General features: G+C 37.1%; 1 protein-coding gene across 1 annotated transcript; it reads right to left on the bottom strand.

Moving 5' to 3' along the window:
* Positions 1–13,414: 13,414 nt before the first annotated feature.
* Positions 13,415–13,942, bottom strand: LOC145049842 (uncharacterized). Its single transcript, XM_078998191.1, has one exon. It carries the CDS (start codon positions 13,940–13,942, stop codon positions 13,415–13,417), a length of 528 nt encoding a protein of 175 aa, XP_078854317.1.
* Between the last annotated feature and the right edge of the window lie 482 nt (positions 13,943–14,424).

Raw genomic sequence — 14,424 nt, 5'->3', positions numbered from 1 at the left:
ACATATAAATTCATATGTGAATTACATGTGATTTTTGTTTTTTTTGGTTTTGATGGCTTTCATTTGAAAGATTGATGGAGTAGTTTTTTAATTTTAATGATTGATGGAGTTACTTCTTTAAAACATTCATAAGAAAAGAAATAGACATATCACATTTTTTCGTGGAATTAAAGCATTTCTAGGAACAGACAATCCCAATGATGATGCATATTCTTCAACTACTAAAAATTCTTCAACTACTAAAAGCTTTGCTTGAGTAAATCGAGTCCCCTCCACAAAAGAGCCAACCAAAATGGCTCAAGTCCTAACTACAATATAATAATAATTATAAAAAGGGTTATGACATCACTTACAAAATATAAGTATAGCACTAAAAATATGAAACTATGGTATGATTATAATTTATACCTTTAGAGTAGTTTCATCTTCATCCCAATTTCTCTCAAGAAAAAGGTACTTAGAAAACCACATTGACCAACCGATCACTTCCATAAACTAAACAAATATATTTTAATATATACAACAATAGAAAAGATATAATTTCACCTCCAGAGCTTCATATGTGGCATATTTTACTATTTTTTAAATACTTAATATATTATGATGATTTTTCATGACAACCAATGTGCTCCCCGGATCACTGTTACAATAAAGAATATTAGTAAAGAGCACAACCAATAACAAGCAGGAAACATTAGTTGCAAAATTGATTTGTAAAGTAATAGTGTAAACCTTTGCATAAACACAAACATATCTTTCTTCGCACACAAAAATAATTAGATACAAATAAGGGGTATGTTTTATAATCACATGAGCTATGAAATGTGCACTATTGGTTAACTAATCCACTATCACCCAAATTGCATTATGCCCCTTAGCCATTCATGGTACCTTGGTAATGAAATCCATAGTAATATGTTCCCACTTACACTTAGGAACCTCCAGTGGCTACAACTTGCCATGCGGTGTTTGGTGTTCGGCCTTGACCATCCGACAGGTCAAGCACCTCTAAATATACTATGATATCTCCTTCTCCATGCATAACCACCAGTAGCTAAGCCTCAAATCCTGGTACATATTGGAGGATCCGTGGTGTATCAAAAACCTAGACTTGTGTTCCTCCAACATTGTCTGTCTAACCCCTCCAAAGTCTGGTACCCAAACCCATCCATACCAGGTCAAAAATCTGTGACTGTCAGTAGCAAACATGTCAATCTCGCCCCTGAGCCTATCTGATCAAATCCAATAATGGCAAATCAATCAAAATACTCATAAACTAACCTTTAGTCGCTGAACTAGCTGCCTTATGACTCAAAGCATCAGCCACCACATTGGCTTTCCCGAGATGACACAAGTGTTAGGTTTTGAGCAATCTAACACTCCTAAGTGTACATGCAACCCTAAATACATTGGATCTATGTTTTCTCTATTATACATGCAAATATCAACTTTCCAAGGTATTGTTCTATTCTAGCATACAAAACTTTGAATAACACAAGTTAGAATAGCATACCTTTTGTTGGTGCTTGTCTTCATGAAGCTTGAGTGCCTAGTGCCCCAAGTGTGACACCTCAAATGGTTCACACAACACCATAAGCACCTGGAATAACTTAAAGAGAAATTAGAACACTTCAAGAATCGGCTTGCCCTCCATGCATATCTAGTGGCCGATTTCTCACATCAATAAGATGCTTATATAGTCATTACAATTAGGGTAAACCCTAATTGTCATGGCTTTCCATTTCCTTGGATCCATGGGTTCAAATACACCATGGAGCATCCATGGAGCATCCATGGAGCATCCAATGGGTTTGAGCCCAACTTGATAATCCATGGAGCATTAGCCCACTATATAAGTATGGATTATTTACACAATCAACCCATATATTTAATTAGTCTTCTTTTGATCACATAATTAATTCTAAATCAATTATTGACCAATACTAATTAAATAATCTTATTAATATATTAGAACTTATAATATATTAATAAACCTTAAGTGTTATTTCTCTCATTTTAGTCTATCCAAGTGCATGATGCCATGCAACCCAAATGGACCATGCCGGGTCGGGTCAAGTCTTACCAATTATAGTTATGGACTTAGACATTAATCCAACAGTCTCCCACTTGGATAAGTCTAAAACTATTATTGCAAGTATGACTTCAGAACCCGACCAGCAATCGTAGTTCTCAAAAGCTTATGTCGATCTCTGACCTTGTCGATGAACTCTGACCTCTGTCAATGACTTGTCCATTAGATAAGTGATCATATATTCCTCCATTCTAGATATCATATGGACTGAGACATGGATTATAATCATTCTCTCTGTCCATTTGTTGTTTCCCGATTTCTGATTTATGACGACTGACTAATTGAACAAATCAAATCAGTCCATGCCCGGCCGAGCACTTACTTTTGTCATCACTAAATCATCGAGGGGCCCACAGATATCGCTTTTATCCCTTTGAGGGAAAAAGGAATGGATAAACTTCGACTCATATGCTTGTACTGACTACTTGTTGAATCATACACAAAGGCACGTTTATAGCATCGAGTTACCAATGCGTTTTCGTACAATCAATGTATAACCAACTCATAGGCAACAACTCATATCTCTAGGTTTGAAGAATATAAGATATCATCGTCTCATGATTCACTCGTGATAAAATCCATGAAGTGAATCCAAATGAGCGTGGGTTGAATCCAATACTCAACCCTTATGAGTACTCATGAATGTTGTAGCAACTATTGCATTGTCTAAAACACTTTAGACAAATCATACAAGCCAAATTCACGACAGTCTTGATTCATATGTACTTCCAACATATGACCGACTGTGGATGGTTTGAATAACTTGGTCATTCAAGAGAATGACCTAGTTATTCTGGAAGTCAAAACATGCAAAGTGAAACACAAAATAATACTAGTCCTATATGGCCTCAACACTTTGAGCGTAAATAAAACACCTTTTATCTAAGCAGCATATTGATCACTCATTATTCATGTTTCGATTAATCAACTTAATACGTGAATTGAATCAGTAGTGATGCCATGCTCCAAGCATGCATACTATGTTTCTCTAAACAATAGCTATGCCATACTCCAAGTATGCACACTATATTTACATATGGTCATCTCTTTGTGAAATGCATATCAACTGAACATGACTTCAATGATTCTTATTTCACAATCCCAATCCTTATTGTAAATGTAAGAATACCAAGTTCTTGTCATTTACCGTAATCTATGCAATGATCCTCTTGTAATGATATTCACACAAGTCACAAAGACTTGGCAACAAACATCACAAAGTATTCCAATGGAAAGCAATTCCATGGAGATGAAGTCTGAAATTCAAAGTACATTCCTTTGAACATCCTTCTTTGCATTAAGTTCTTTAATCTTACACAGATTCAAAGAGTAACTTCCACCTATGGAAACAATTCCATATTCCCATCTTGACCATGACTTTTGAACAAGAGTTGCCTCTTTCCAAAATATGTCAATACGATCCTTACTCTATACTTCCAATTGTCCATGAGTAACCAAACTTTGGAAAACCCCAAATTGCTCTCGACAATTGCTTAATCATCTTAGTCATATCCAGTTCTAATCCCTTTTCCCTTCTTAACGCCCTAAGCATTAGGAAAATTTAAAATGGATGAATATTATAACACATGCAATCGATCCTATATCCGAAGCATATGGGATACGATTCATGCTATAAAATTTTTATTTGCCATGTTCTCATAATTCGAACTATGAAGAGGGATGCCGTAATCATAATCGAATTTTTGAGAAAGCAACATATATAGAAATTCCTTATGTGGAACCATTCCAACATAACATTCATATATATTCTTGACTAAAGTTTATTAAAATCTCAATCTAAGCTTGTAGAATTGAAATGAAGTATAAATTTCTCTCCATTAATTATAGTAAAACAACTTTTTCAAATCGAGTTGAAACTTTTATTTTCTATAATTAACATTGCTAACTTGCAACATAATCATCATGCTCCCACTAGCATAATGATTATTATCTAACTAGCATAACACTTTATGCTCCCACTAGCTTTGACATGTACCTAGAAATCAGTCAGATTTCTGATACTAGATTGCCTTGATAAGACTTTATCAAATCATACACCTGGAGTCTAAACCTCTCCTTAGATAGCTCACATGTGAGTCTAAACCTTTTCCATTCTCATTAGTTAGTGTGCCGGTTAACCACGCACGCTCCACTAACGACATGAGAATGCAAACTTCACACTTGCTATCCACTTCAATCTACTTATTAAAAGAGTTTCCTCACTATCATTTTCATGAATCGGAGAGAAACCTTATGACACTTAGATTTAATGGTGTATGTGTTCTTATCCATGTGAATTGTCAAAACCATAGTCACAAGACAAGGATAATGACAAATCCAAACTCATATGGATTGAACTCAATCTAATTTCTTGCCACCTGACAGCTCAAGGGCCTGCCATTGCTTCCAAGTTGTTATGCAACTAGTTGAGAACTCTCAGAACTCCAATGCAAAACCAACTTTAACTGGAATGGGCACAGAATATGTCAACACGATAGGTTACAAACCTCAAGTCGTGGTCTAGTGATTAACAAAACTCTTGATTAGTTCTTGAATCTATCTTAAGATCCTTTTAAGACTCCCGTTGACCTCTTGACATATAAGATTCTCTTTGTCAAGAACCATTCCTTGACAAAAAACGAATATTCAAGAGTTAGTGCAGATTCTTATCAAGTTAAACACTTCTTACAATTGGTCTTAGTTGGTCTTTGTTTTATTCAAAACATCACAACTTACCAATTTCAAATGTACAAGAGTAAGAACACATTTTACTCTACATTTAACAAGTGCTTTAAACCTTTCTTAAGATTATGTCACTCAAGGCTTAATCTTGGAGTATGACTCTAAGATTTAATTTTGGAACGAAGTATAATTGATCTTTTGATCTAACCATTTCAACAATTCACGATTCCTCTCCTTAGCCAAACAAAATGAACTAAGGTGTCCTTAGAGGATCAATTGTGACAGGGTTTCATAATCACAAAGATAATCATAAAACAAGATACTCAAGTACTCTCCCATCTCTTCAGATTAGAGAAACTTTTATCTTTCTGCCTTATTTGATTCTTCTTACTCATTATGTCTATCATTGAAACTTCTCCAATGATCCAGAACTATACTTAAACTTGTAAGTATAACCATATTTACTAAACTTTAGTAAATCATAATGAACAATCTTATCAACTTTGTGGTGGACTTGATCAGCGCACACCCAAGTGTATCTGATCCCTTTGTCCTTCACTTGATTCACATATACATGTGAACAAGGAATTAGACTTAATTTCCCAAATATATAAAAAAATTCTCATGATCATACAATACAAGTTGCATGATTCCAAGTTTCTATCCATCTAAAACCTGGGTGATGGGAATCTTTCCTTATTTGGTAAATTATGACACTTCCATTAATGAAATAATCAAATCCATTTACCCATATTGCTTATCAATGGAAACATATAATCAACAATTTTTCACAAATGCCATTGTAAGGATACTTAAAATAAATAAAATCAAAACCATTTTTTCTTTTATTTTAAAACTTTGCGGAAAAATTTATCCTTACAATCCATATGGAAAACTTGTTGTTATCTATTCCTAAGCAATATATCATAACTCTTAAGTAACAACTCAAAATTCTGATCACCGAACCATGCGATCGAAATCCATCTTTGCGATCAGAATCAATATATACTTCCTTTAAGTTTCTTCACCTTTTCTTGATTCTTAAAACATCAACATGTGACCTCGTCACATTATGCAATAAGAATCTCAAAATAGAAACTTAATAGAGTTAGACAATGGACTTTACCTGAAGTAGAGTCAAACCTATTGACTTTACCATCCTTAAGATGTTTCAGGTAAATTTAGCAGCTTCGCAACCAATGTATTTCCTTTGGCAACAGAATCATATGGACTCTTGGAAACGGTACATGGGACTATCACAGACTTAACCTTTCTCTTTACCATTTGGTCAACCGAGTTGACTATGGCCGATCCCTTTCCATTGGGAAGAGAAAGTTTTTCTTGGACCTCCAATGTCACCATTTTCAATTTCCAAATAGGTTTGGAAAGTAGATCTTCCAATCCAATTTGCTTTACTAATGCTCCAAATCATTGCTAATTTAGCATCATCAAGCAAACATGTAAGATCATTAAGGGTCCTGTCGCAACCTGTCATCAGGGAGTGACTGAAGAACCAAGTCAGCAGCCAGCTACCTCGAGACTTCGATACCCGACTCTCCCGACTTGTCAATATGTGGCTTAATCCCCAAGATCTAAGCACATATAGACTTTGCTTGCCAATAAGGATTGAGTGACTTAGAACTTGTCAAGTCTTAAAACTTGTGGGATAGGGAGATTTATTGGAGGAAGTGGATGAAGTGAAGTATGATTTGTCGTCCCACAAATGCCCAACAAAGGGATTGATCTTTCACCTTGATTGCCATTTGGGATATCATCTTCATTAGGAAGCTTGTCCCTAAAGATTTGAGAAGGCCATAGCTGTCTAAACCAGACATCTATAATGGGAGAAATTCAAGTTAGTTGATTTAAAGTCCTTAATATAACACCTAATATGAAATATTAAGGCTAGGACCCAACAACCTATTTATAACTGGAAGAGGGATGCCGTAATCCAAATTATAAAATAGTTGAAGGTAGGTAAATGACGATTTACCAATTTCCACCATGAAAACGAAATATTTTATTATTAGGTTTTATTAGTTTTGAAACTCCTAGATCTTTTGAGATACATTGAACTTTTCAATGGCATGTTTGAATCTCGATTGTGCCCTCTCAAATTTGTGACTGGGATGCCGAGGATCACAAACAAGGTGTGAATAACCATACAAATTGACTTGGTACCCTTAACAATATTACCTAATCGATGTGCCGGTTAACCACACACGCTCCACCGATCTATAATAAAGTCAAGTTACCCTTTGCCAATCTTACTAGTCTATGTTAGTGTGCCGGTTAACCACACACGCTCCACTAACGACTTGGTAAGGTACAAAGTGTAATTTTATGGGCTAGCACCTTTTCACATTTTCCTAAGTAACTAAGATTGGGAATTTATAAGTGTTTAGTTACTTAGTATTTTTCATTATACTTTTAATGAAGGGAGAATTATAGTCCATTCCTACCCGTTCGGCTAACGACCCTCCACCAGTCAAGGAAGCGGTGGGTGAGAGTGGACACCCATTAAACTGCCATTTTATAGGCAGTAACCTTATACCCCCTTTATAGACCGGCTTCGTGAATGAGGCCTACTAACGGTAAGATTGACTTCCTCTTATACATATCTATATAAGAAATTATAATAATAGTATAAGGGTTGAATTTTAAACTTTTTAAAATTTCAATGTTCAATTTGGAATTAAAGTATACACGAGGAGTAACTTTTCAAATTCCAAAACTTGAGGGCAAGTTTTGAAACTATTTCAAGACTCTTTAAATCATAACTTATGAGTTTAATGATGAAGACTCTTCATTTTAATGTAACCCCTTATTCTTTAAAAACACCTTAAAGAAGTGTCTCTTCAACATCCATAACTTGAGGAAAAGTTATGGAGTCATTAAACTACTTAATGGAAAAAAATCTTACATTTTATGTAACCTACAAAACTTTTATGAGTTTTTAAGATTCATAAATATGACTTTTCACATAACTTGAAGACAAGTTACAAAAACATATTTTATGAACTTCTTTTAGACTAATATGGATTGAAAACAACTAAAACATAATTTTTTTAATTATCAATCTAAACTAACTCATAAATCAAGGAAACATAAAATTCTTGAAAATTCATAACTTGAGGACAAGTTATGAACTCCATACAATTTTCAACAAGATCATGAATTATATCAACAAACAATTTGCACACAATTCCTATGACCTAGCAAAACTCATAAGCATGATCATTCATAATCAACAATTTTCAAGAATAACATGAACACATATAAACTTGAAACTTTTATTATAGCATTGAAATTGGTTTAACATAATCATTACCACATTCAAAACAAGTTTTATAAGCCCAAAACAGTCAAAGGTAATGATTCTAGACCAATTCCAGCACCAAAACTCGAAAATATGCTGTCTGGGGGTCCAACTCGTCGAGTGCATGAACAAACTCGGCGAGTTGGATGCATTTTGCCTTGGACTCGTCGAGTCCCTTCATGGACTCGGCGAGTCTGCTGGGCAGACAGCACCAAAAGTCGATTTATAAGCAGTTTAAGCAAGTACAACAAGAAAACAAGCCTAGGCTCTGATACCACTGTTGGGTTTTGAGCAATCTAACACTCCTAAGTGTACATGCAACCCTAAATACCTTGGATCTATGTTTTCTCTATTATACATGCAAATATCAACTTTCCAAGGTATTGTTCTATTCTGGCATACAAAACTTTGAATAACACAAGTTAGAATAACATACCTTTTGTTGGTGCTTGTCTTCATGAAGCTTGAGTGCCTAGTGCCCCAAGTGTGACACCTCAAATGGTTCACACAACACCATAAGCACCTGGAATAACTTAGAGAGAAATTAGGACACTTCAAGAATCGGCTTGCCCTCCATGCATATCTAGTGGCCGATTTCTCACATCAATAAGATGCTTATATAGTCATTACAATTAGGGTAAACCCTAATTATCATGGCTTTCCATTTCCTTGGATCCATGGGTTCAAATACACCATGGAGCATCCAATGGGTTTGAGCCCAACTTGATAATCCATGGAGCATTAGCCCACTATATAAGTATGGATGATTTACACAATCAACCCATATATTTAATTAGTCTTCTTTTGATCACATAATTAATTCTAAATCAATTATTGACCAATACTAATTAAATAATCTTATTAATATATTAGAACTTATAATATATTAATAAACCTTAAGTGTTATTTCTCTCATTTTAGTCTATCCAAGTGCATGATTGATATGAGCATATTTAGTCATATAATTCATGCATTATCTTAATACTTTATGTTGTTTTTGTCTCATTTAATGAACAAAAGGTGCTTAATTAGTTTATAATTTCATTTTTCAGCAACAATTACATGCTCGGATGGAAAAGGAAGCGGAACTAGCAATTGGAGGCTTGGATCTTGGATTTTGAAGAAAGAAGGATGTTGCTGGACAGCTTGACCCCTCGTCAGTGTTTTGGCCATATCTCATGAACCGTAACTCCGATTGACGAGATTCAAAATGTTCTGAAAAGTAGACACAATTTCGGATGACTTTCATGTTTTGAGAAAATGCTGATTCGAAATGTACTCGGCGAGTAGGGTCGATTACTCGCCGAGTTGGTCAGAAGTTTCGCGATTCTGGACGCGCTGACTTGCCGTACACGGGTTTTAAGTGACGGACTCGGCGAGTAGGTCACTGGACTCGCCGAGTAGCCTCTGTTTTGTGAAAATCTATATAAAGGGACTTTCAGATCGATATCAGAGGATGGAGAGAAACCCTAGGAGGCTGAGAAACGATTGGAGGTGCTGCTGGAGCGTGGGAAGCAAGGGAATCAACCCTACATTCAATTTTAAGGAGAATCAAGTCAAAATCAAGTTTACTCTTACCTAATCTCTTGTTTGAACTATGTTTTTACCAATTGATTTCGTTTTTGTGCTTGTTTCTGTTGTAATCATGAGCTAAAAACTCATAACTTCTGTTTAGGTAGACAATTTTGTGAACATGGATTGATTATTTGAGTAGGATTAATTTTAATTGGTAATTATGTTTTGTTAAGCTTGTTAAAGAACCTTATGTGTTAACAATAACTATTCTTTTGTTAATAAATCAGTAATTAAGTTGTATGAACATCTCTTAGTTATTAATTTCATATGATTTATTGTGACCACATAGTTGTATGTCTAGGAATAACGAATGTGAAACTAGAATTAACTAGAAGATAGGTAAGTTAATGTGTGGGCTTGTTTGATGAACATCAGCAAGAGGTTAATTGAAGGGCCAATTTAATTAACCACTACAAGTCTTACTTAACCCGAATCAATAATCTAGGAAACCCATTAATTTAGACAACTGGCCATTGCTTGAGTTAATTTGTTTTCTAAGAATTAGGAATAGCGAACGTGAACCTAATTATCTTAATCGGTAGCCAATGAAGAATTAATCCGATACATTAAAATCATCCATGGGAACAAATGAGTCGTACCTAAACAGAAGTCCTCTTTACTATTGAATTTAGTTGGTGATTAATTGTTTTAGTTGCTAGTTAGTTAATTTGTGTGTTGGTTATTCTAATTAAGTTCCTAGTCTTGTAAAACTAGAGAAAACCCCCTTTTTGTTATTTGTTTTATTTAGATAATATTAGCATTTATTTTAATTGTTTACCGTTCCCTGTGTTCGATACCCTACTTGCTTGAACTATATTACTAATCGATAGGTACACTGCCTTTCGTGTGTTTATTTTGTGTCTAAGTTAGTAGGATTAAAACTAGTTGGTTTTACACACATCAATGATGCCATGCAACCCAAATGGACCATGCCGGGTCGGGTCAAGTCTTACCAATTATAGTTATGGACTTAGACATTAATCCAACAACAGGATCTCACAGTCATAATCCTTGACTAGATCAAGCCACCTACAATGTCTCATGTTTAGGTTCGGCTGGTCTGTAAGATATCGCAAACTCTTTTGATCTGTTTTGATAGTGCACTGAACCCTATACAAGTAGTGCCGCAAAATCTTGAGAGTAAACACTACTGCTCCCAACTCTAGATCATTATTCGGATAACAGACCTCATGCGACTTCCGCTGCCGTGAAGCATAAGCAATAAATCTCCCACTCTACATAAGCACCACGCCCAAACCTGTGTGTAACATCCGGATTTCTGGGTATGTTATTTTATTATTTATTTTTGAGAATCAGTGATCTAATCGACGGTTTGGTGCTATAACTCGTCGAGTAGAGGTGGGGTGGCAACGTGAGTTTAATGAATTACTCGACGACTCCAAGAGTAGACTCGCCGAGTAGGTGCTGTAAGTGGAAACCCTAGATCCCCGGGTTTGGGACCTATTTAAAGGCACTTATAGCCTCATTTGCGGCCACACCTCCCAGAGAAGAAACCCTAACTCCCCCTTGAGCTTGTGAGAGAGTCTTGAGCCTTACTTGAGAATTTTGAGTGCATTTTGGTGAAGGAAAGGAGGATTCCAAGCTAGGATTGAGAAGAGGCTGATAGATCTTCTGCTTATTCATGCAAGAGCTTCTATTGGAGGTATCAAGTTCAAATCTTTCCCTTTTATTTGAGTAGGTCTCTCATTTTGAAATCAAGGATTCGTTTCCTTTCATTTTGGGACTTTGAGGATTTGGGGTTCATGAGGAGGCTTGAACTCCAGATCTGGACCTTAGGAGGTCTCCGTCATCCAAAGGTTCTTGCTTTATTTCAACCTTGTTGGTACTTATGAGTGAAAACCCCATTTAGATCATGTTCTTGGCATTTCATGCACAAAATGTTATGCATCGTCTGAATGCAAGAAGAGTCTTAACAGACTCACCGAGTGATGAGTCGACTCGACGAATAGCTTAGGGTTTGTCCCAATGAGTTGAATCATGCGATAGCTCGACGAGTTAGGGGTTAAATCAACGAGCTGGGTCTTCCTGAGTTCACTTAGAATCGATGGGAGTCGATGAGTCGCACGGGTGCACTCGGCAAGTCTAGTCAGAGTTGGACCGTTGTCTGGAGTTGACTTTCGTTAACTTCTAGGGTTTGTCAGCATTTGGATAACCGGACCATTGGAGGGGTAAATGGTCTTTTTCCCTTCTGGGAGATTATAGGAAGGGATTAGTCTAGCCTATGAGAATCGTTGTTAATTTTAGATAAATTAATTTATGTGATTAGAAAAGGAGGCTAGATCTGGGATATCGAGTATGAGAGTTTACTAGACATCATTCGAGGTTAGTCTTCTCACTATACATTACCTAGAGTGGTATCTATGTGTAGATCGTAGGGTCTTGTGTGCTATGTGTATGTATAAGATTATATGCATTTTGATATATGTATGCTATGTGTTGTATAGACCGGACCGGAGGGTCCAACAATACAGATCGGACCGAAGGGTCCAACGAGCTATGACCGGACCAGAGGGTCCAACGAGCTACGAGACTGGAGGGTCCCGCTTAGACACATCGACCAGAGCGTCGTACTATAGCCTCGAGTGGCGTATGTGTTGTATGTGGTATTTTAGGGAACTCACTAAACATTTATGCTTACCGTGTTATGTGATATGTGTTTCAGGTACCAGCGAGGATCGCGGGAAGGCACCGGCATGAGTCATACACATTGAGGGATTTTATGTATTATGATCTTGGGATTTGTTTTATGGAGTTGTCATGTGAAACATTGAGATTTGATAATATTATGAATGAAATTATAATTTTAAAAGTGAAAAATTGTTTTGCAAAATTTACGTTGTTACACTGTGATGGATGCATCACAAAACATCAAAAATACCTCAACACCCTCAGGTAGGGTCAATACAGGGGCCGCACACAATCTCTGTCTCAGAGTCTCAAATGCCACCTGCTACTAAGTGCCCACCAAAAATCCATGCTCTTTCTCGTCAGATGAGTGAGGGGTACTGTAATCTTGGAGAAATCTTGAATAAATCTCCGGTAATATCCGGCTAAACTCAAGAAACTCCTGATCTTCGAGTGACACTTCAGAACCATCCACTACATCACGACCTTAATCTTGGCCGGATCGACCAAAATCCCATTTTGGTTAATGAGATGTCCCAGGAATTGGACCTCTCGTAACAAAAACTCACACATCAAGAACTTGGCATACAATCGTTCTCACTTCAACACTCCCAAAATCTCTCGAAGGTGCTCCTCATGCTGCTCTCTGGTCTTGGAATACACCAATATATCATTATTAAATACAATGACTGATCAGTCGATCATCAGTCTGCATACCCCATTCATCAAATCCATGAAAGTTGCAGGTGCATTGGTGAGCCTGAATGGCATCACCACGAACTCGTAATGACCATAGCGATTCTAGAACACGGTCTTCTCCACATCCTCCTTTCCAAACCTCATCTGATGATACCCCGAATTCAATTCGATATTGGAGACACACGACACACCATGCAACTGATCGAAGATGTCATCAATCCACAAAAAGGGATAAAGGTGCTTCACTGTAAACTTGTTTAACTCCCAATAATCAATGCACATCCGGTGTGAACCATCCTTATTCTTGACGAACAAAATTGATGCTCCCCATGTCGAACTGCTCGGTCTAATAAACTGCTTGCCTAAAAGCTCCTGAAAACTAAGAGGACAACTACTTTATCTCAGGTGGTGCCAAACAATGCATTAGCTATAGAGGCCTCACCCAAAACCAAATCAATCTTGAAATCGACCTGCCTCTCCAAAGACATACTAGGCAACTCCTCCGAGAACACATTTGCAAAGTCTCTAACCATTTGTACCTCTGAAATCGAAATGTGCTTCCCAACTTGGGTATCAACCACATAAGCAAGATTGCCCATATATCCATGCTGACTATACCATCGATCTCCGACAGTTGAACAAAAGGCCAATCCCGATCTGGTGCCCTCTCGATGAACCAATAGTTCTCCCCCACATGAGGTTTGAACTATCACCCGCTGACCCTCGTAATCAATCATATCCATGAATATGCTCAGCCAATCCATCCCTATGATCACACATACATCTCTTACGGAAATATGGATGAGATCAATCGAGTAAGGCACCCCAAAAGTCTCCAAAACGCAGTTTCGGAAAATAATCGATGCAGAAATCTCGTGTTCGTTGGCGATAGAAACCCGCAATGGACACTCCAAATCTCCAAGGGTCATATCGAAACCCCTACTAAAATACTGAGATACAAAGGACCGAATCGCACCCAAGTCAAATAACACAAGAGCAGGAAAAGAATTCAGTAAGAAGGTACCTATCAGAAGCATAAACATAAGCATAACATAAAATAATTCATAAAATGAGAAACTAAAACAGACTAGTAATGACTTATGGCGCCTCCCTGGTCTGCTATGATATGAGCTAAAAAGCATGACCTTGAGCCCTCGAGAGCTCCGCCCTACCCTGGCACCTATCGGTGTTCCTCAATGTAGTTGGCATTGGAGCCTGCGCCGGTCCCACAATGAGCAAAGGATAGTTGGCCTTAATATGCCAACCTGCTCACAGTGATAACAGATCATGGTGCTCGGTATGGGGACTTGCTGGCGATAATCCTCAGCATAATGCCCCTCTTTTCCACATTTGTAGCACCCAAAAGAAGATCGACAAGAACAATCACGAACCTTGCTGCACTTTCCATAAG

This window comes from Lactuca serriola, chromosome 5 (assembly GCF_051521515.1).
Source record: "Lactuca serriola cultivar US96UC23 chromosome 5, Lser_US96UC23_V15, whole genome shotgun sequence".
Taxonomy (NCBI): domain Eukaryota; kingdom Viridiplantae; phylum Streptophyta; class Magnoliopsida; order Asterales; family Asteraceae; genus Lactuca; species Lactuca serriola.
This window is presented reverse-complemented; position numbering and strand designations above follow the sequence as displayed.

Coding starts and splice junctions, on each gene's coding strand:
- LOC145049842 (XM_078998191.1), bottom strand. CDS start 13,942: ATGACCCTTGGAGATTTGGAGTGTCCATTGCGGGTTTCTATCGCCAAC.